This window comes from Mirounga angustirostris, unplaced genomic scaffold, assembly GCF_029215605.1.
Source record: "Mirounga angustirostris isolate CCGP_5_RB_7025 unplaced genomic scaffold, mMirAng1.0.hap1 SCAF_6, whole genome shotgun sequence".
Classification (NCBI taxonomy): domain Eukaryota; kingdom Metazoa; phylum Chordata; class Mammalia; order Carnivora; family Phocidae; genus Mirounga; species Mirounga angustirostris.
Window position 1 is genome coordinate 137,805,489 of NW_026991714.1, and position 22,519 is coordinate 137,828,007.

The 22,519-nt window shown below is 45.8% G+C and overlaps 1 protein-coding gene across 33 annotated transcripts in view; it reads left to right on the plus strand.

Moving 5' to 3' along the window:
• Positions 1–11,882, plus strand: part of TCF7L2 (transcription factor 7 like 2) — a 198,206-nt gene extending 186,324 nt beyond the window's left edge. For 12 of the 33 annotated variants that reach the window (XM_045878834.3, XM_045878831.3, XM_045878835.3 and 9 more), the window contains 4 exons: positions 2,164–2,212; positions 2,796–2,846; positions 4,110–4,182; positions 9,723–11,882. In XM_045878834.3, coding sequence (XP_045734790.1) covers positions 2,164–2,212; positions 2,796–2,846; positions 4,110–4,182; positions 9,723–10,146 — 597 coding nt within the window. In that variant the 3' untranslated portion in view covers positions 10,147–11,882. Of the gene's footprint in view, positions 1–2,163; positions 2,217–2,795; positions 2,847–4,109; positions 4,183–4,823; positions 4,898–9,722 lie in introns of those variants that run through there. The other 21 variants (XM_045878854.3, XM_045878856.3, XM_045878862.3 and 18 more) reach the window with 8 other exon arrangements.
• Positions 11,883–22,519: the final 10,637 nt, after the last annotated feature.

Sequence of the window (22,519 nt, forward strand, 5' to 3'; positions counted from 1 at the left end):
TAAGCCATTGCTCATCTTGAATTCCCCACCCCCCACCTCCGTATTTAGGCTTTTTCTTCTGTTACATCTAAGAAGATAACGGGGTGGCTGTCCCCCCTTGAGACATATGTCCCTCTTCACTAGGTAATGTTTATTAAGCTTCTTCTTGTTCTCTTCTGATTAAAACATAGTCCCTGTTCTCTAGAAGCCTTCAGTTTAAACAAGCCTTTCCTCAGTCATGAACATCTCAGTTATATATCCTAAATTGACAGCTTCCCATGGGGAGTGGAACTTTCAACTGCCTTTCAGAACATATGGGAGGGAGATGGGAAACGGGTGAGCACTGTATTAAACCAGAGGTGACTGAGAATCCGTTGGGTGTGTGGATGCCAACACTGCCCAGAGTCACCACGGTTTTCTGTGCCCAGCTGAGTGTTCACTCAGGCTCCTAAATAAACTGAAACTAGCCCCTCCTGCCTTTTCTAAGATGGCCAGGCAGCACATTGTTGCTCCCCTAGGAGAGGCACAAACATGAAGATGGGCTGCCAAGGCTCACAAGAAGGCCCCATGAGCTCCTTTTATTTTTTTATTTTTACCTTGTTTACCAAGGCCCACCTGGGTGGCTCAGTCGGATAAGTGTCCGATTCCTGGTTTCCACTCAGGGCATGATCTCAGAGTCGTGAGATCGAGGCCCACATTGGGCTCTGTGCTCAGCGGGGAGTCTGCTGGGCGATTCTCTCTCCTTCTGCCCCTTCTCCCACTCATAGGTGCATGGGGCACACTCTCTCAAATAAATAAATAAAAAAATCTTTAAATTGTTTATCAAGGAATATAATATGTATCACAGTGTTTCAAACTGAAGGCCAAGACAAATTTCCCAAATGGTATGGGCTCTAAGATCTTAGAGAAAAGAGGGGCTTTCTCTGAGACAGTTGGCTTGCAGCCCTTGGATGGAGCTAAAACGATGTCTTCTCCACCCTGAAGTTCTCCTTACAGGGCCTTATAGGTTGTCAAGTTGACCCCCTGTCACTGTTGGTTTCCCTTCCGGAGTTGATGTCAACATACCATGAGAACTTTAGGCAGAGGCAATATTTAGATGTTTGGAAACAGGTAGACATGTAGGCCAGTCTTTTTGATGGTATCATTTCATACGTACCCAGCATCTGACCCCGATGGATAGGACCAGCGCTGACAAGCTGAGAGAGAACTAGTTTCAGATCCGATGCAGTCAGCTCTACAGAGCTCGTCTCTGTTCCCATGCCACATCCCAGCCACAAGCAGACAGTAAAGATACCAGGTTGGAGAATGTGAATGACCCCATGCGATCCATCCCCTGTAATCAATTAAAAACCTTCCTCGGAGGGCAAGGGATTAAATACGCAGGTCGCACAGCCTAGGAGGTAAGGGCTGTGGAGCCAAGACCTCCTGAGTTCCCATCTGGCCCCAGCATTTGCTAGCTGTGTGATCTCAGGGAAGTCACATAATCCCTCTGTGCCTGAGTTTCCTCCTCTGTAGAATTGGAAAGGTGATAGTCCCTGTTGTATAGGGTTGTATAGGGTTGTATAGGGTTGTGTGAGGGAAAAATGAGTCAATATGCATAGTGCACCTAGAATCATGCCTGGCGCATAGTATGTGCTCAGTAAATGTTAGCTGTTGTTACTGGTAAAGCCCCAGTTAAAGCTTTTGGTTTTTGATTGAGTAGGAGGGCCTTTTGGCCTTAGTAAGGAAGAGATTTGCATGGAGCAAGGTGGGGGTGGCTTTCTTAGTCCACATGGCCATGTCCACAGTCATTTGACACTTGGCTGTGGGCTCTTGGGCCACTCCCAACCCTGTCTCTCCACACCTCCCTAAATCTTCCTTCATCAGTTCTCTTCTCCCCTTAATGGAATCAGATGCTCTGGGTCAGGTTTGAGGATGGACAGAGGTGTGTGGGAAAAGAGGTCTTTCCTTCACCCCTGCTCACCCCTTCTCTTCCCCTTGCTGAGTGTGTGCCCCTCTAGCTGAAGCACAGCTGAAGGGCATTTGGATTAAAGGGGGGGGTCAAAAACACTGTGGGAGCCATGGGTGTGGACGGAGACAGCGGAGTGCTCCCCTCCTCCTGCCTTCTCCTTTCGAGGTGAGCCCAGACGCCCTCCTCCCATCTGTTTCCTGCAATAATTCCTTGTGTTTCATCTGTTCATCTAGGGGAAGAAGAAGAAGAGGAAAAGGGACAAGCAGCCCGGAGAGACCAATGGTAAGTTAGACTAAAGAGGAAGGAGGAGGGAGTGGTACTGTGAGGACCACTCTTTTACCTTAGATTTCTGTCTGGGGGAGGCAGGAGAAATTCAAGGCCAGGACATTGTGGGGGAACCCGTCTTAGCCAGCCTTTTTGTGTATGCATTTTAATTAATTGCTTCATGACTGCCCTTTTGAAGCTAGTAACATTCATTGTTGCATGAAAAGCACATTGTAATTCTAGTGGAATGTGTTTTTAAATAACTGCAGAGCCTGTAACGGGAGGGTGGTAGGCATGCCTATGCGGGATTTATGCAGTCTGCTTATTTTGTCTATGTCTGTAGGGATGAGGAAGGGGCCGGGGGGAGTAGGCGGGGTGTGTGTGAGTGTTTGATATTAACTGGGCTGTTCCTGAATGTTCTGATGCATGCCTTTACAGTGGTAAATTGCACCCAATTTAAATTAAGGAGGTTTGTCATTCTCTAGGAGAAATTAGAAATACTGCATAGGCAATATCAGAAGGTCCCCTTGGAGAAGGCCAGGCTTTTACAAACGACAACAAAAATTTTGAAGGCTTTGTATAATTTGTTCTTTTTTTTCAGAACACAGCGAATGTTTCCTAAATCCTTGCCTTTCACTTCCTCCGATTACAGGTGCTAATGTCATTTTGAGTCATTAAAATAGTCGATAAACTGTTTTTTTAATTTTTCTTGCCATTATAGTTTTATTAACATTAAACACGTATGACATTTGAACATCCTTTAAAATGACCATCTACACGGTTTCGTATGTTTCGGTAGATTTTTTTTTTTTTTCAGTTGCTTTTGTTGTTTTATTATTTTTTTTAATTTAATTTAACTTTCGCTTTGTTTATTTATTTATTTTTCCCATAACAGTTGTTTAAGCAGTGATGACAGTGACTTAGTGTTGAACTAACTGTGCAAATTGAATATGCAGTATTTCTTTAAAAGAGACTGGTTAAAAAAAAAAAGAAGCAAAAACCAACCAAAATGGAAGGAATTCAGTAATAAACCTCCTTAATCTAATGGCATTTTCCGTTGCTCCCACTAAGTTTTCTCACGCAAGCATGTATCCGCAGTATGATTATTTTCTCCTTCGCTTTTTTTTTTATTTTAGTTTTTTTCTTCCTTTTGCTTTCCTGCTCCTAATTTGCAAATCCACTAGCATTTTACTGACTGTACCTGCTTAAAAGCTGCTATGAGCTTCTGACTAACCCTGACCAGCTCATTCACACCGCCTGTTCACCTTCATCTGTTCTTCTGTTAGTAGTCATGAAAATCGGTTAAAAAAAAAAGAAAAGAAAAACATTTCAAAAGCTGCAATATCCCAGTACCACAACCCCCTTTTCTTTCTTTATTTCTTTCTGTTTTGTTTCATTTTGTTCTGTTTTTATTTGTAGTTTTTTTTTTTCCTTTTTTAAACTGTTGTACTCTGAGAAGAAAAAAGCATGTTACAAACTTAATTCCCTCCTTCGCTTTATTTTCTTCTTTAAGAAAAACAAATTGAGAGAGCTAGAAAAAAAAAAAAAGAAAAGCAGAACCAAAAGAAGAAAACTACTATTTAAAATTTAGTTTTTTCAGTATCTGACTTCCCTTTATCCGCTCAAAACGAATCGGAGAGACAGTCCTTAAAGAAGGGATACTGCAGCTTTGTTTGCAACAGCTAATTTCACCAGTCGAATAAGAATGTGATTTTTACCTTTTTTTTTTTAATTAAAGTTAAAAATCGAAAGTCAATATTTTGTAATTAGTAACCAGGTCATTGATTTATTCCCTTTTTTACTTTTATTTTTTTCTTATTTGTATCTTTCTCTCCCCCCCCTTCCCCCCTCTCTCTCTCCCTCTCTCTCTCCCACGTCCTCCTCCTCTGCTCGCTTCTCTCTTGAACTCATTCAGACCTGAGCGCTCCTAAGAAATGCCGAGCGCGCTTTGGCCTTGATCAACAGAATAACTGGTGCGGCCCTTGCAGGTGTGTATAGATTTCCCAGATTCGCTGTGCTGGTCTGCAGCTGGTCTATTCGATCCTTTTCCCCCCCTTCTCTGGCCTGTTGCTTTGTAGCTCTGTGTGTGGATCTTAGGAGACATGAGGGCGCGGGACACTGCTCTGTGAGGGATGTGCTTGTTCTCCCCGCTGCTGCTAGCCAAAATGCCACTGTAAAACAGCATCCTTTGTGCCTCCTCGGGTCAGCGACAGCCAACCCCAGCGCGCCCCCCCCCAGGGAACGTTGCCTGCCAACCCCCTTCCTCATGACCACCCAGGATGGGGCTCAGTGACATCCATCGTAATCCTGGCCTAGGTAGAAGCAAACAACAACGTCACCTTTTCCCCTCCTTCTCTCTTCTATTTTTTAATTTATTTTTCCTTGTTGTTTTTTGGTTTCTGGTTGTTGTTTTTTTTGTTTTGTTTTGTTTTTTTGGTGCGTGTTTTATTTATTTATTTTTTTCTTTTGCCTCATAGAAGTCTTTTCCTTTCATGTCCTTGGTGAGGGAAGACAATCATATAGAGCCAAGGTCATAGAGAAGACAAGTCAGCAGTAGCTGAGATTTCACATCCAACTGAGCATGATCCACCATTGTGTTGTATTTTTTGTGTTTACCTTATGCTAACAGATGCAAATACTCCAAAGAAGTGTCGGGCACTGTTCGGGCTTGACCGACAGACTTTATGGTGCAAACCGTGCAGGTATATGACCACTGTGAGGCCTTTGGGAAAATCAAAGCACTCTGTCCTTCTGCTACCTCAGTGTGTCGATGTATTTTGACCTCCTTCCCATCTACTTCCCTACCGGCATCAATGACTAATGATCCTCACTCTTCAAAATTTCCTTGCTAATTTTATGCCGTATCCTCTCCCCACTTTCTCTTTCTCTCTTTCCCCCTTGCTCTTACGAGTAACCTATCCAGATCCCCGGTGGTAGGACTGAGACCACACCCTTAACAGACCAGGACGGGCACTTACCCTTTCGCTTTGCAAGCCAGCATCCTGGAACGGGCCCGGTCTGTGGCATATATGCTGAGTCTAGACAGAACCACCGTTTCCAAAGGTTTGAATGAGCTAAAAGCTTGGCAGCAAGGGCCATTCCCACGTACTTGAGAGTCAAGACACTTGGAGAAGGGCTCTGGGGCAGGCGTTTTTTGGTTCTGTTCTGTTTTGTTTTTCTTTTATGTTGATAAACCACATGTCTCTGGACAGAGGAGCCCGGTTAGCTGACATTGTTTTACAGTGCTGAAAAGAAGCGTGGCATTGAACGGCATGCACCAGCTGAAGGGCTACAAGCAATGAGTCATGCAGTCCTATACTGCAGTATTGCTAGCCTGCGGAATTACACATATATATTGCATATGTTTAGAGAGAGAGCGAGCGAGCGAGAGAGCATTGCTTCCAAAATGAACTAGAAGAGTCCAAATTGAACACCCGCGTTCCACCTGCAGGTTTCCATCCAACCTGTAATTTCAGGGAAGCCGTAGGTACTTCCTTCTTGGTGGAGGGATACCGACTCGTTCCTGTCTCATTTCCTTTCCTTTAATGACCACCTTTGGTTAAATTTGTTGTTTCTTTGTTCTGATACAAGCAGTCTTTGAATTTGGAATATTATGATGGTAGGTATCTCAACACCCCCAAACACACCTCCCTGTTGTAGTGCCTCCCTGTCACGTGTCCCTCTCCTTCATGCCTTTGCCGTGTGTTCCGTGTTTAGACATTAGATCAGATGTCCATCCCATCACGTGCATGCCCACGAGTCTCCTGTGTCTCTTACCCTCCCCCTGGTGCCTTATGAGGGATTGGCCAAGTGCCTCAAGTTGGCCAGACGTTGAGGGGAGAGAGGGCCTGAGCATCTTTATTGAGGGAGAACTCCACAGACAACCCTCTCTGCCCATTGAGTGAGGGTTCCAGGCCTGGAGAGAGATCCTCCAGTCAGTCGTTCATTCTGTGAGATGGCCGTGTTCACGGAGGTGACAAATATCCTTTCGGCACAATCCCAGGGTCTTCTCTGTGCCACAGAAAAGAGTTTCATGAGGAGGTAGATGAAGAATGTTAGGGATTTAAGTAGGCCTACCCAGGGAGGACAGGTCTAGGCAGTGAGTTTGTGGCAAAATCTCCTCCATGCTGAGGAGGAAGATGATTAGCTGCAGAATACCATGGGGAAGGATTTCGCTAATCGCAGGGCTCACTCCTGAGCGGGTTTCTCACGATCTCTAGAAATGTATGGCTGAGACCATTGTGGCCACCTCGCAATATGGTGTGTTGCCGGATTTGTTTCTATTTTATTTGGGGGGGGGGGTGAGTGGTGGTTTATGAACACACCCCTCTTTTTTTTTTGTTTTGGAAGCATTTGCTTCAAGTTAGACTTGACATTTTTTTTTTTTCCTGAAAGTTACCATTCCTAACGTTGACCGGGACGGACATCCCCTTCTCAGACACAGCCTGCACCTTGTTTAAAGCCAGGGTATGGGATCTGCCTCAGAGGCCAGAAGTTTCATGACATTTTTACAAAAAACAAAAGCAAAAACCAAAATCTTTGTAGCTGCTTCATAAACACGATTTTCAAAAGCACAGCTCGGAGGGGCCAGCTGTCAGCATGGCGGGCTGGTGTCCCTCATCACTCCTCAGCGTCCTTCCCACCTTGACACCATTAGAATGTTCCTGGTGGCCACTTTGCTTCTTCGGGGGGTGTTTCTCAGACCCTGAAAGCATCAGCAGATGCATTTTAGCTCACTGAAGGGTGTAATTCCAAAACAGGATCAGGAAGAACCCTTAGTTTTCCTTTCAGAATAAACCCATGAGAAGCTAAAAGTGGAATTTTCAGGGGCCGCCCCTTGGTTGGAGATGGAGCCTGGGTGGGGGAGGGTAAGCAGATGGGTTTTGCCCCTTTTTTCCTCAACTTTTCCTCTTTGCCAGGATCTGGCTTGATGCTAAATCAATAGGACAAAATGTGCCTTAAAAAAAAAAAAGAAAAAGAAAGAAAGAAAAGCAGTTACAAAATGAGGCATTTTCCAGCCCGTCAGAAGTATGTGTTCCAACTGCCTTTTGCTCAGCCACCTGTTAGAAGGAATGTCTCGCTGTCCTTCATAGTCTTCATGTCCAGTGTTGAGAAGGCTTCCACTCATCCCCTCGCAGTGGAAACCTCCGTGTCATCAGGAGGGCGGGCGGGTGAGGGGAGCAGCAGACGTGCTCCTAGCCAATCAGGACTCCTTGCTCACTACACAGGGTTTCTAATTTTATTTGACATTTGAGGACATTTTAACAAGATTCTGTTTTGAGCCCACCAAGTTGCTTTCCCATCTTTTTACTCTGCCCTAATATAGCATGGAATGCTGCTTGACGTCACTCCCCTGTTTTCCTGTTTCTCCTTTTCACTCCCCTCCTCCCTCTCTCCTTTGTCCTTGTCGCTCTCTCACTTTTGCTTATGCCCCGCCCCCATCCCCACCCCTCCCTTCTCCCATTTTTTAAAATGCATGGACATCTTAGTTTTTTAAGCATGTTTTGATCTGCAGGCTAAGGTGGTTTAAAACTCTGAGAGGCTTAATTATGTATCTTGGTTTCTGGGATGGGAGCAGAACCCACAGTCTGTTTCAATCTATCCCAGAGGAGAAAAGGAACCTTTCCAAATTGAAGGTGAGGGGGGCTGTCCTTGCACCCCTAGAGTTCCTTTCCACCCAGAGGGTAGTCGGGTAGACCCTGAGGCCTCCACCCGGTGGGTCTCAGCCTCTGGGAGGCGGGGAAGGCCAAGCATGTTTCCTCCTACCCGCCCTCCTGCCATCTTGCTGAGTCCACACCCCACGCACGGAGGGGCATGAGCAGACACCTCTGGGACACAGACCCAAGGAGGAACTCATTACACCTCCTTCCTTTCAAAGGCCAGTGACATCTGACCCCAGGCAGCATCTTAAATTGCTTTCCAGGGATGGGAAGCCGGCCGGCACTTACACACTTGTTTTTAGACAGTCCTATCAGCCATGGTTTTACCTGTATTCAAGGGCTCCTTAGGTCAGCACACTCCCTGTGTTTGCGTGATTTTTACTGCATGAGTCGGGTTGATTCCCAGGATCACCTTTCCTACTAAATATCCTTCCCATTGGACTGGGATTAATAGTAGGAGAAGCTTTGAGGTCACATGCTCAATTTCTTGAATTGATTTCCCCAACCTTTGATGATGAGCAAGAGAGTCTCTGAAATTCTCATTCCTATTTCTTAGGTAAACAGGAAATGTAGAGGGGAGATTCTGGTTTGGGTGCAGGGCAAACTTAGTCCTTCCGGCTTAAACACTAATCACCATAACCCAACCCCACCAGTTCCGTGCTGTGATCCCCGCCCCCCCCCCCAGCACTTCTTCTTTGTCGTCACTTCCTTGTGACACGCTGCGCCCTCTATTCACGGCCTCGGCAGAGTGACCAAGACAGGGTGCCCCTCCATCCCATCCTCGCTGTCTCTCCTTCCAGCCTTCTCACTCTGGGGTGGGGGAGGGGAAGACCCCAAATCTTTAAAAAAAAAAACAAAACAAAAATCAAGTTTGAATCATAATTTAATCCACAACCTGCAGGCCATACAACCAGTTATTCTTGTTCCTTTGGATCATTTTCTGTTTTTCTTATTCTTCCCCCTCCCCCACCTTTGTTTATCCTCTTCTACCTGTTTTTGGTGGTTTTTTTGTTTTTGTTTTCGTTTTATTTTTTGTTTTTGTTTTGTTTTTAATTTCTTTTGTTTTAGTTTTGTTTCCCCCCTTGCCCCCCCTCCCCTTCTCACCTGATTCTGACCTCTCTTGATTTGGTGTGGTTCTTAACAGACAAAGCCCGAAAGCTCTCTGGGCGCCGGCAGCCTGGCGGCGGCGGCGTTAATGGTGGTGGTGGTGGCGGTGGTGGTGGCCGTGGTGGTGGCCGTGGTGGTGGCGGTGTGGGTGTGAAGACCTCTAAGCCCCTTGCTAGCGCTGCCTTCGGCTCTGTGGGTGGCTCAACAGTCAGCATGTTGAGGGTTTCACACGGGCAGGCGGCGCCTGGGGAAGGAGCTCCCTTTCTCTTACACACACACACACACACACACACACACACACGCACACACACACACACACACACAGAGGCCACGGGGAGTAGGCTGCTAGCGGCGGGAATGCAGGGGAGACGTGATGGGCAAGCCAGGGAGCGTCTAAGCCCAAAGAAATAACACACTTCGCAGTTGATCTCCGCGTGGACGCAGCCACTTTGCAGCAAACAGGCGCTGCCTCCCGCAGTCCGCTCCCTGGTACCGGGGCCGGGCTGGGGTCACGGGCGTGTAGCGGGGGCGGGGGGGGGGCAGGTAGGTAGGGGGCCGGGCCTCGACTCCCACGCAGCTCTTCGGCCCGGCAGGCTTAAGGGGGGGGGCGGGGGGGCGCCAGGTGAGCGCGGCCCCCTGGCCACGGGGCGTGCGGGCTCTGGGGACAGAGGGCACTTGAGCGCGCCCCTGAGCAGTAGGTCACTCTCTCCCTCGGCATCTCTGCCCTTTATTCACAGATGACTCTCTCCCCCTGTTTCTAGGAGAAAAAAAAAGTGCGTTCGCTACATACAAGGTGAAGGCAGCTGCCTCAGTCCACCCTCTTCAGATGGAAGCTTACTAGACTCGCCTCCTCCCTCCCCCAACCTGCTAGGCTCCCCCCCCCAAGACGCCAAGTCACAGACTGAGCAGACCCAGCCTCTGTCGCTGACCCTGAAGCCCGACCCCCTGGCCCACCTGTCCATGATGCCTCCGCCGCCCGCCCTCCTGCTTGCCGAGGCCGCCCCCGGCAAGGCCCCCGCCCTGTGTCCCAACGGGGCCCTGGACCTGCCTCCCGCCGCGGTGCAGCCGCCCGTCCTGTCCTCGTCCTCCCTTGCACAGCCGTCAACCTCTTCCTTACATTCCCGCGGCTCTCTGGCCGGGACCCAGCCCCAGCCGCTGTCCCTCGTGACCAAGTCTTTAGACTAGCTTTAGCTTCGTTAGCAGCCCCCCAGCCCCCCGCCCGCTGGTTTGCGTAGCGTTGCGTTTTTTTCGCTTTTCTTTGTACCCACCCCCACCCCACCCCCACCCCCACGGAAAGGTTTTGTTTTGTACTCTTTTAATTTTGTGCCACGTGGCTACATTAGTTGATGTTTATGGAGTTCATTGGTCAATATTTGACCCATTCTTATTTCAATTTCTCCTTTTAAATATGTAGATGAGAGAAGAACCTCATGATTCTACCAAAATTTTTATCAACAGCTGTTTAAAGTCTTTGTAGCGTTTAAAAAATATATATATATACATAACTGTTATGTAGTTCGGATAGCTTAGTTTTAAAAGACTGATTAAAAAACAAAAAGGAAAAAAAAAAGAAGCAATTTTGAAGTAGCCTTCCAGAAGGAGTTGGTTCTGTATTATTTGTATTAAATACGAGCTTGCGAACCAATCATTTTACATCTGGTTTTTAAACCATAAGGGCACAACGAATGCCGTGCCATAGTCCTTTTTTTTTTTCTCTGTGTGAGACAACTTTAATTGTGATGTTACTTGTTATTGTTTAAATGTACAGAAACAAAGGGTTAAATGTGTTAATATACCTTGTTCCATGGTGTTGTTCTTTTGGGGGGGGGGTTCTACTCAACAATTAATGGAATCACAACGCTGTTGGACCAGTAGTATTTATTGCTTTAGAGATTGCTCGTCGAACCTGTACGTTGTCCCTTTTAAGATATGTTTTCCTTTTTCTTGAAACTGTATAAAGTTTTTTTCCCTTAGCATAAGCATCTTATATATAACAACTCATTTGTACAAGGTTTTTAAGTTTATATATAAAATGTGTATATATATTTTTCTGTTTCTCTTTTTGACTTTTTTTTTTTTTTTGGCTGTATGAAACCCAGATGCTGCCAAACGGACATTACTAGTTGCATTAAAGGATCAGTAGCATTAACAAAAGTTGCTTTAAAAGCCATTATGTAAACCAAGACTTGAAAATTAGCGAGGGAATTTTAGCGACGCCGTGTAAGCAGCAGCGGGAACCACCCTGTTTCCCCTCCGAACTCAGAGTCGGCAGCTCTGTACCCTTAGGACACGGCCTGTGTGCAAAACTTTATGTGCCAAAATTCTCAGTGACTTTAGCTTTCTCCCTCTTTTTGATGCTGTAATTTTTGTTCATCATGTTTTGCTGTGATGTTACATAGGTAGATTTGTATGTAGTTTTATTGTCACCTATAACAAGATGTGTTTGGTAGCAGATTGTCCAGAAAGCATTTTAAATGAAGAGGTATAAACCCTTAGGGGCCAAAAATTCTGTATATTAGATTGCTCTTAAAGGAAAAACCAGCTGCCGCTTTTATGTACACGTATGACATACAAGGAGGTGGCACACTTTACAAATAAAAAAAAAAAAACCTAGGCATGTTGATGTTGCAAAATGCTGTATAAAGCTGAAACCTGTTCATTCAGTGCCATTGTAGTTGACATGAAGCGATTGTAAAACTGTCTCCAATTTTTCTCTGGTTTATTAAAATGCTAACTATAACATTTTTTGTGAATACTTTGAATGTTTCCTAACAGTTGTGATGTTACTGTTCCGTTTTATGCTCTTATTCCAATTTCATTTTTAATGGTTTGGAAGCCATTTTTGTAATGAATAAATGTTCATGCTGTACAATATCTGTAGCATGCCGTTCTGGATTAATAAAAGCAACTTAGTACGTGCAGATCAAGGCTGGTCACTCGTTTCTGTGATTTGGATTTTCCGCCTTGGGGGAAGCCGTACCCGCCTTCTTGCGAGAGGACCGTCCTCCGGAGCTGGAACTTAAGACCAGACCACATGGTTGGTATGGGCGGTGGGTTGGGACTTGGATATCCAAAAGTGGTCTTGCACTCTTTTCGTGGGTTGGTCTGTGTTTTTTTTTTCTTTCTCTCATTCTCGACGCCTGTTGGGCACACCTGTGTACCGAGTTAGTTCGTTTCTGAAAGCAGAGCACAGTAAGAGAGTCCACGTCCCGCTTCCAACTATAAAACAGTCATCTCGTAGATCTTAGTTGTCCTTCTCTCACAGTATCCAGCTTTAGAAAGGGCTGAATTCTGGTTAAGGACACTTAGTTCCCCAGGAATGGATTTAAGACACTACATTGTTCCCATTGAAGGACCACTGATGTGGAAGGATTCTAACTTCTCTCTAAGAGTCGCCCGCAGGGAGAGGTGCCAGGGTGTCGGACTGAAAACCTTTCTCTGACAGTGAGTGGATGTTGAGGAAGAAGGTTTGTAGAAAATCGGATCAAGGCGAATCACTTAGCGGCTCGTATGGTGGAGCCTTGCTGTGTGTGGGACTCCAAGTTCTGTGGCTGTATCCTGGTAAGGGTGCAAGTTCATCATCATCACCACCAACCAGGGGCCACAGTAAAGATCTTCCTGAGGTCTCCGCTGCGGTCATTTCTCAGGCTGATTAGGATGGGTGGGTGCACGGGAATACCCCAGCTATTCGAAAGGTCGTGTAATGTCCCTTTGCTTTGACAAAAGACCTATGTTAGCCCGTTTTCACGAACTGAAAGAAATCCTAAGAGGATTTTCGCTTTTGCCAGAAAAAGGTGAAAAGCGAAAATAGCGTTGAGTATGTGTCTTGCAGCGAGCGGGTACCGAGGCTGTGCGCCCTGGGCCAGCGGCGGTGGCCCCAGGAGCCTCACCCGACATCTCGGCGTCCAGCTGGCAGAGGTCTGAACTGGGGTCCCTGCGCGTCTGTGCTTACCTCGATTTATTTTGTGCATCCGTAAGCAGGATGTCTGATATCCGAAGGTATCAGACAAGGCTAAAGGAGGTTATTTTGGGGTCTGGGAATGCTCAAAATTTTTCCATATAAATTCACGGCAATTCTTCACTTTGCGCCTGGATTTCTGCTTAGAAAAGTTTCCCCAGGAACGCTCTACGTTCGGATAGCGGGGGAAACCTGTGTATGTATGTTCCACTTTTCTAGGACAACTGTACCTCCAAAGGGCACAATTTCGATGGCCTGGAAGCTGTTCGTGGTGTTGTTGTTACTTAAGGCTACACAGGGTTGTCATCAAGGACTTTAAAGCTCCTTGGAAGCTGTGCTTTGCTCAAGCTAGTTTTTGTTCTGTAAAATCTTCAGTATTTTGTTTTTGTTTGCTTTTGTGTTCCCAGAGAGGAGTGATTCTGGTTGTCCTTCCCCATTTTATTTTGCACACTGGGCCCAGAGTGACCTTTGAAAACAAATCAGAACAGTATCTGTTCTTGGTGGCCGCGGGCCAAGGCATTTATGTGCCTTTTCTCCTTTAATGCTAATAGCCCCACCTGAGATCGATATTACCCCCCCAACACGCTTTATTTTCTAAAACTGGGTTTAGAAACTCTGAGTCTGTGTCTTGTCCAAGGCTGCACAGCTAGTAGGATGGGATTTAAATTCAGATCTGACCCCAAACCGGTGCTCAACACTGAGTTATGCCTCCTGGTATCATTAAGATGGTCCTTCTCCCGGAGTGATGGGACAGTCCTTCTGAAGGGTGTCCTTGTTTGCCCCACCTCCTCTGCCCCGCACGCTCAGCCACACGCTTTCCCCTCTTCTGGAAGGTTCTGTTCTGCTCCTGCAGCCCCACTTCCTGCCCGGATAACTCCCCCGCATCTTTCAGGTCTGAGCGTAGGTGGTAGTGGGTGATGTCTCCCTCCTACGGTGCTCTTCCAGCTTCCTGATTTTCCCTCACCCACCGTCGTGTGAGTGGATGTGGCCCTGGTTAGGCCACTAAGAGTGCCACTTAGCAAAATATTGACATCTTTTGTTGGGGGGGACTGTCCTATGCACTGTCAGTTGTTAGCATCCCTGGCCTCCTCCCACTAGATGCCGCGGCACCCCCAGCACTATATGACACCCAGAAATGTCTTCAGTCATTGCCAGATATCCCCCAGCGGGCGAAATCATGCCCCGTCGAGAACCACTGCCCTAGAGAACTCTCCAAGAGGTCAGAACTGTGGATTTTATGTTCCTTGCTCTCTACTAAGGACCTGGTTCAGTGCCTGGCACATAGAGGGTACTTGATGCATATTTGTTGAAGGAAAGAATAAGTGACATTAGCCAACTCACTCTGTGTATTTTGAGAACCAAAGGAATGGTGACTTGCCAGAGTGCTTCCAAATTTTGTGTTCTTGAATTTCCAAGGTGTCCGTCTTTCCTAATCTTTCAGCCATGCTGGAAGGTAGCTCAGTGCCCTTGTTACAAAGGCAAAAAATAAAAAAGCTGGGTGGGAGTGGGGACAGTCCCTCTGTCATCAGCCAGCCTGAGCAAAGATCACATTTTAAAATTCAAAATATGGGTCACCTCGCCGCAAGTTTACTGCCTTACCACATTCGAGCAATTCTCTGGGGCTCTTCCCACCCTGACATGGGACTTCCTTTCCCCCAAGCCTGTCTTTCTCAGCAGTTCAGCTTCCAGTCTCCCAGACACCAGGCTAAGTCCCTGTCCTTCAACACACTCTCTCGAGCTGTTTGGTTCCTTCCGACCTCAAGAGTTTATTTTCAATCGGAGCATCTTCTAATTTCATCCATCTGTGGATTTGTTGTTACTAAGTGACCCTGAGACCACATGTAGGCGCTCATAACTCTCAATCTCCGAGCCACATCACCCCTGACCTCTGATGGGACCTGGCCAAACAAGGCTGCCTGTTAGGAGCGTGCATGGCTTCATGTGGTAACAAATTAACATAAACGTGAGGACTTCAAGCAATAGCTCTCACAGCTCTGGAGGCCAGAAGTCTGGAATCCAGGTGTCGGCTGGGCATGCTCCCGTTGGAGGTTCTGGAGTCTCTTCCAGCTTCTTGTGGCTGCCTACCACCCTGCGTGTTCCTGGGCTTGTAGCCACATCACTCAAATCTCTGCCTCCATCTTCACATCACTGCCTCCCGTGTGTCTGTCTGGAAACTCCCTGCTTTTTGAAGAGCTGTGAGGAACAACAACACAGAGAGGGATACCTTGATGTATTTAGGGCCCATGTGGATAATCCTGGATGAGCCACTTCTTTCTAGATTCTTAGCTTAATCACATCTTTCGCCATAGAAAACAACACAGGTTCTAGGATTCGGACATGGACATTTTGGGGGGTGGGGACACCAGGCCTCTACAGAGGCATTGGCTAACTCTAGGAGACTGCAGAATCTTAGCACAGAACCCTCGAGAATGAGCTGTTGTACTGCTGGTGGTGGTGGTTTTGGACAGACCGTGTCGAAAGTGGTTTTCCATTTCAGATGATAGAAGGCTCACTTTTTATGCTGATGATGTGGGTGCAGGTAGGGTCAGGATGCCTTTCATCTGGATCTGGGATTTGCAGAGAAGACAAACCAAGGAGCAGTGGAGAGAATCTGAGCTTGGAGACTCCAGCGTCCGACTCCCACACTGTGCATCCTTGGGCAATTAATTCCTCCAGCTCTCTGAGCCTCTGTTTCTTCAGGGAACAAGGGGTGACAGCAGTACTCGTTTTCACAGATTCTTTTGAGGCTGGGATGCAGAGTGCCTGGAATAGTAAATCAGAATGGTTAGTATTATTGTAAAAGTAGAAGGCCAGTCCTGGCTATTTCTTTTCCTTATTTCGCTTCGGGATTCTGCTAGTCCTGCTCTTCAAACCCAGGCTAGAGAATGAGACACCTAGATGTGGAAGACACATCTTTGTCATAGTGTTGAGGGACCCCAGGGCGCTGTGACTCACCCATGATCATCTCACCTGAGACTTGATGGCTCCGTGAAAACAGCTTCTGCCCCTTGGGGAGCCGCAGCTGTAGCTGGAGTGCTTTTTGTGGTATGGAAATGTGTTTTTAATTAAAGCCCTTTGGAAAGAAACAAAGGAAGAGCCGAAAAGTCTCCTGTGAATGGTAGCTCAAGGCAAGTGCCAGAAGCCAGGGCTGGGAATCACTAAGACACAGGGCCACGGATTTGACCTTCTAAAGGACTCCCATCTGTCGTTGGCTTCTTCATCTCCCTTTTCAGATCTGGTCCAGCATTCCCAGGCGTGTGGCGATGGCAGAGGCCTGCCTGAATCCTGGCCTGGGTCTGATGGGCAGCATTGGCAAATTCTGACTCTGGACTTTGGGAATTTTTTAAGTGTACGCAAGTGAGTACACTTGATTGAGCTGTGAGTAAGCCCATTGATTCATTGGTTCATTCAACAACTAATCCTTGAGCGCCCATTTGCACCAGGTACCGTTCTAGGCTCTGGCACACAAGTCTCGGTAAAGTAAGCTTGGTGTCCGTTTTTCCCTCTGAGCTGAGTCCTCTACTGTCTTATAGGACAGAATCCGTAAGGAAAGGGGCCACCAACATTCCCAAGGCCTGGACACGCTGCTCATCTAGAAAGTGGCCTTATACAAGGATAAGGATGAGAAGATGTGCTAGAAACTCCACCTGTGTTTCTCATTTAATCCTCGTGGGATAGAGATTGCTTTTATGTTCATTTTACAAATGTAGAGAGTGAGGCCAGGGAGGTTAAGTGGCTTCCTCAAAGGCCCGAATCTGGGAAACAGTGAGCCTAGGATCTGAATCCCAGCAGCCTGGCTCAGGGGCCTGTGTTGCTGAATACCGTGCTTTCCTGCTCCTTGTGAAGACATAGACCATCTGGGTAGCTGGAGAGAGACAGAGGGTGGAGCTCATTTGATTCATGGACCTTGTGAAAGACTTTTGCAATGAGACCGCCAGGTGTTTTCTCTCCCTGTCTGTGTGCAGGAGTTTTTTTGTTTCTGTTTTTTTCTCATTCTGGTCTCTGTGCATATAATAACAATAAAGACTGTTGATAATTACATGGAGTGAGCTATTTTGGACTGCATGCTAAAATACATAGAGTCCTAGAATTGGAAGAAAATTAGAAGTGTATGTATTATAATATCATATATATGTTTCTGAGATTGTGGATTGCAAGCCATTGATAAGTTAGGAAATCAATTTAGTGGGATCAAGGCCAACATTTTAAAAACATAAAATGAAACTCAATAGAAAAACCAAAAAAATCAGGAGCTATTGCTTTGCCCCTTATATTTTAGCGTCCATGAAATCTCCTGAATTAGCCAGATTAGGCTAGACGATGCTATAATATCAAACAAACCCTAAAATATCAATAGCTTAACACAGTAAAGGTTTACTTGTCAGCCATTTCAGAGACATCTCCCAGCCCCCGTGGAAGAGGGAGAGAAAGAAGATCGCCAGCACATTTAATAGACATGTAAGTGATGAACATCACTTCTGCCCATAGTCTATTGAGTAGAACTCAGTTGTGAGATCAACCTGGCTACAGAGGAGGCGGAGAAATGTTGAGAGGCATCCAGGTATGGATGAGCACTAATGATCTAACTCATGTCCTCTGTACTTTCCCTTTTTTTCTTTATCAGAACACCCTGTTATTGTCCTTGGAACACTTCCTTACATATGTCACACACACATATATGAAGTTATTTGCCTATTTGTTTTTCTTCCTTTCTCTCTGGACCAGGGATTGCCAAATTATTGCCTGCAGGCCAAACCAGTCCTGTGACCTGTTTTTGAAGAGCTGTGAGGAACAATTTTACATTTTTTCAAGAGTTGCAAAAGAAGGGGGAGAAGGACAAAAAGGAGAAGAATTACTTGCCACAGAGATGGTTTGTGGCCTCTAAGCCCTAAAATATTTACTATTTTGCTTTTCATAGAAAAAGTCTTCCAACTCCTGCTCTAGAAGTTAAGCTTCTGGAAGGTAGAGATGGTGTCTCTTTGCTTCCCACTCTATCCACAGAGCGAGTCTGATACCTGGTAAGTGCTGAATAAATATTGTTAATGACTAAATGAAACTTTCTTTAAGAATGTCTTTTGATGAGCAAAAGTTTTCCATTTTAATCAGGCCTACTTTATCAACCTTTTATTTTATGGTTAGTGCACTTAAATCGCACTTAAGTAATATTTTATCACTCCAGGGGCCCCTGGGTGGCTCAGTCGGTTAAGCATCTGCTTTCGGCTCAGGTCATGAGCTCAGAGTCCTGGGATAGAGCCCTGTGTCAGGCTCCCTGCTCAGCAAGGAGCCTGCTTCTCCCTCTGCTCCTCCCGCCAACCCCCTGCTCATGTACACACACTCTCTCTCTCAAATTAATAAAATCTTTAAAAAAATATTTTATCACTCCAAATTTATGAACATATTCTCCTCTTTTTTCTTTTAGAGGCTTTATTGTTTTACTTTTCACATTGAGGTCTGTAATCTTCCTGCAATTGATTTTGGTGATATCATATGAGGCTGGAGTCAAAGTTCATTTTTTTCTGTATGGACATCTGGTTGACCTCGTATAATCCAAATGATGTATGATTGTGGATCTGTTTCTTGACACTATGCCACCAATCTTTTTCTACCTTGGTACCAATACCACACTGTTTTAATTACTGTGTCGTTGTAATAAGTCTTGCTATGTAGCATTTAAGTCCTTCAGTTTTGTTTTCCAAGATTATTATGACTTCCTGGCCCTTTGCATTGCCATGTAAATTTTAGTATTGGCTTGTGAATTTCCATACGCACATACACCAACACACAGACTGCTAGACTTTTTATTATGATTGTGATGAATCTGTTGTAATAATTTGGGGAGAACTGACATCTTAACAATATTGAGTCTTCTAATCCATGAACATGGTCTATCCTTTCATTTATTTGTGTATTTCTTAATTTCACTCAACAATATTATATTAGTTTGCTAGGTCTGCCATAACAATAACAATGCCCACCCATATGACCTCCTTTAACTTTAATTACCTATTTAGGGGTGGGGGGGATGCAATTCAGCCCATAACAAATGTTTCATAGTTCTATGATAGAGGTTTTGCACGTCTTTCATTAAATTTTCTCCTAGATATTTGATGTTTTTTGAAATTACCGTAAGTAGTATTTTTCAATTTCTGTGTTCTAATTGATTCTTGCTAGTATGTAGAATTATGTTTGACTTTTGTATATTGACCTTTTTATTCAACAGCCTTACTAAATTCACATATAAATTCTAGCAGATTAGCTATAGCTCCTTTTAGATTTTTCTATTCACACAATTATATCATCTGCAAATACTGTCAACTTTATTCAACTTTATTTTCCCCCTTCCTATCCGTATACTCTCTCACTTGCTTTTTGTGTGTGTGTGTGTGCTGGCAAGAGCCTCCAATAGAATGTTGAATAAGAGTGGGGATATCAGGATTCCTTGTCTGTCTTCTGAACTCAAGAAAACACATTCCCTGTTTCACCATTAAGCATAGTAGCAAGCTGTAAGTTTTTGTAGATACATGATATGAAATTAAGAAAATCCTTTTCTAGTCTTTGGTTGTTGAGAGTGTTTCTTAGGAATTCGTTTCAAGAGTAAAGAGGCAAGCCACAGTCTAGATAATATTTGCAACACATTTATCTGTCAAAGGACTAATATCCAGAAGTATAACAAATCACAAGAAAAGAAAACTTCATCACTTGAAAGTGAGTGAAAACAAAGCAAAAAAACTGGGAGTAGGTAATTGACAAAAAAGAATATCCAAATAGCATATGTTTAACTTTGGTAGATGACCATAGCAGCTTCATCCATAATGGCCAAAAGCTGGATACAACCTAATTGTCTGTCAATAGTAGAATGGATAAATTGTGTCTTTCATCCCATAGAAGGGTAGTTCTCATGCAATGCCCTCAAGATTCCTCTGGATTTTTCTCATAGATGATATATTCTCCATTGCACTGAAATGCTGCAAATGATATTGGATGGGCGAGGAGGACAAAAGCCCTCTTGGTTGTGTGTCTTGCATGGAGCAAGTGATAAAAGGCCGTAGCTATGGTTACCATGTGGTCTATAGCATGTGGCCCGAGGACAGAGTCACCATGGCTAAAAGTCATGAAACAAGCCTTTTGAAAAAAAATTTTAATGCCCCTATTCACTTGATTTATGGAATTATGAAGAATTGAGGTTAAGCAGGGCTAACTTCCTCTGGATTCTAAAGGTAGTGGTAGTTGCAACTTAAGACAAGCTCTGCACTGCTTACCTCCTCACCGAGATTCCTGTTAGCCTTATGAGATCAAGTATGGAAGGAAATTCACAGTGAAGAGAGTGGATGGAGTAGGACTTCTGGAATGGCCTCTAAGGATAAATTATAAGCCACATTAAATTCCTATTAATAGCTTTTCGGAGAATACCCTCCTAGAAACCACTCTGGTATCTATACTTACTTTTCAGGGTGCAAGGATTGATGGGGGGCCAGGGGGCGTGTAAATGGGAAATCATGGTCATGTTAGTGAAATTAGAGCCTACTTTTGATGTCAGGGTGTGGAGGGTTCCTTGTTTAGCCCCCATCCTCCCTGGGGCATCGGAATTCCCAAGAGGTAGGTGTGTAGGCATGTAAGTTCTATCCTTCTGGATAGGAATTCCAGGAGGGCTTTGTAGGCAAGAACAGCTGCTCTAAATAGAGTCAGACTGCTCTGTCTCTAAGGGCTGGAAGAAGGACTGGACCTAGGAAAGTGAAGCCTAGAGAAGGGGCCCCATTCTTTATACCTGAAGCCATATAGCAAGGTGCTGGCAGGATCCAGGCTAGATGCCATGATTTCTCCCAGTCTAGACCAGGATCTTTCTAATAACACCAGCTGCCTTGAATTCTCTACTGGCTGGCTTCAATGTGGGGAATCGTTATCCTGCTGCCAGCCCTGAGGTTTGTTCCCAATCTTGGGTCAGTGTCCGGATTTGTGACCCCACTGTGATGGAGGAACAGAGTGGGCGGCCAGCTGTATGTGGGCACCTCCAACGTGCCAGGCACCATACTAGGCTCCCAAGTGTCTAGCACAGCATGTACTGTTTTATTTGTGCTGCACCCAAGCACTCTGATGGAAGTTTCCCTATTTCCATTGTCATGGGGAGGAGCTAAGTAATGTGTCCAGCATCGGTCAGCTGAAAAGTGGCTCAAATTTGGCCTGTGACGACAGAGCCAATTCTCTTCACTTAACCTGTGAATGAGAATCTTCAGGAGAAACTGAGCCCTGACATTTCTATGAGGTTAGGGAGAAGCTGTTAGGACTAGGCTGGACTGGGACATCTGCCCACTTGGGAGAAACAGGGCTGTCCCATGGGGACCCTTGTGTCCTGTGGCTTCCAGACCCTGGGGTTAGGGTGGTGTGTGGCAGGAGGGTAACTAAGGGATCCTGCCAGCAGGGCTGAGGGGGCCTGGGTGCTTCTCCTCCCTTGGTTCCAGGAGCCATGACCTCACCTGGTACCACAGCTGTGGTGAGCAGTGGTGTGAGATCACAGCCCCAACCAGGCCTGGGTGCAACCCCCAGATGTTGGACCCTAGAGGCCAGGTGGGTGGAGGGTAGATGTCTGTAATTGCCAGGGCCCAGCAATGGGGGGCTCCTGAGTGCAGCTTGTGGAGGTGATGCTGGTTAAGTCAGTCTCCTCCTCTCTCTCTCTCTCTCTCTCTCTCTCTCTCTCTCGCCTCAAGGCCCATGTGGGGCCTCTGAGGAGGAGGGCTTGGCCTTGGGAGGAGATGGCCTGGCCTCTGCAGACTGCCTCTGTTGTCAGAAAGGGGCTGGGTCCACCCTGCCGCATCCTCCCACCCTGCCCTCCCCTCCGCCCCCCTCCACCTTATATAATGGCACATTATACAACATCACAAAGCAGGTGGTATTTTTAAAGACAGCAAGTGAGCATTTTTTTGGCCTAAATTTGGGAATGAAACAGATGGATTTTTAAGACTCTGGGCTTTTCCTATGAATAGTAACCGTTGTTCTCTGCTTTTAAACACCAGTTTCAAGACCACCTCCAGCAACCAATCAGCACTCTATTTAATTATAACAAAATTCTTAGCTCTGTCTGATGCTGCTTGGACAAGTGGGGGGCACTGGATCAATTTCTGGAGCCAGGCAGACTTGCCAACAACAATTTTCCTTTTCCCAGAGGGCCTCCGAGGCCTGGAGCAGGTTCCAAGTCCTTCCTCTCGGGCCTGCTCAGCGTGGGCTCCCTGACAGCGAGTTTGAAAAGGGTTATAGAGAGGCAGATAAATGCCCGGCTTGTTGCAGCCTTCCCTGACAGCACCGACCCCGCGCCGGTGAGCTCATGCCCGCCTCATTAGGGTCGGTGCCAGATTTTTTCCATTAACAGGTAATTGAGTAGAAACTAAAATAAGCGAAGTTTGTTTCATCCCTTGGATTTTCTTGCTGGGGTTTGAAAGAAAAACACTTTAGCTTCGTTAGTGGAGGAGTGTCCTTGAAAACGTATTTATGTTTTCCAAGTGATTTGTCACTTGCTGGGTGTAATTAGCTCGTTCCCTGGGCCTCTCCCTCCTTGTTTTTATTCTTTAAGGGCCACAATATTCGGAGAATAGGGGCTGGTTTCCTGGG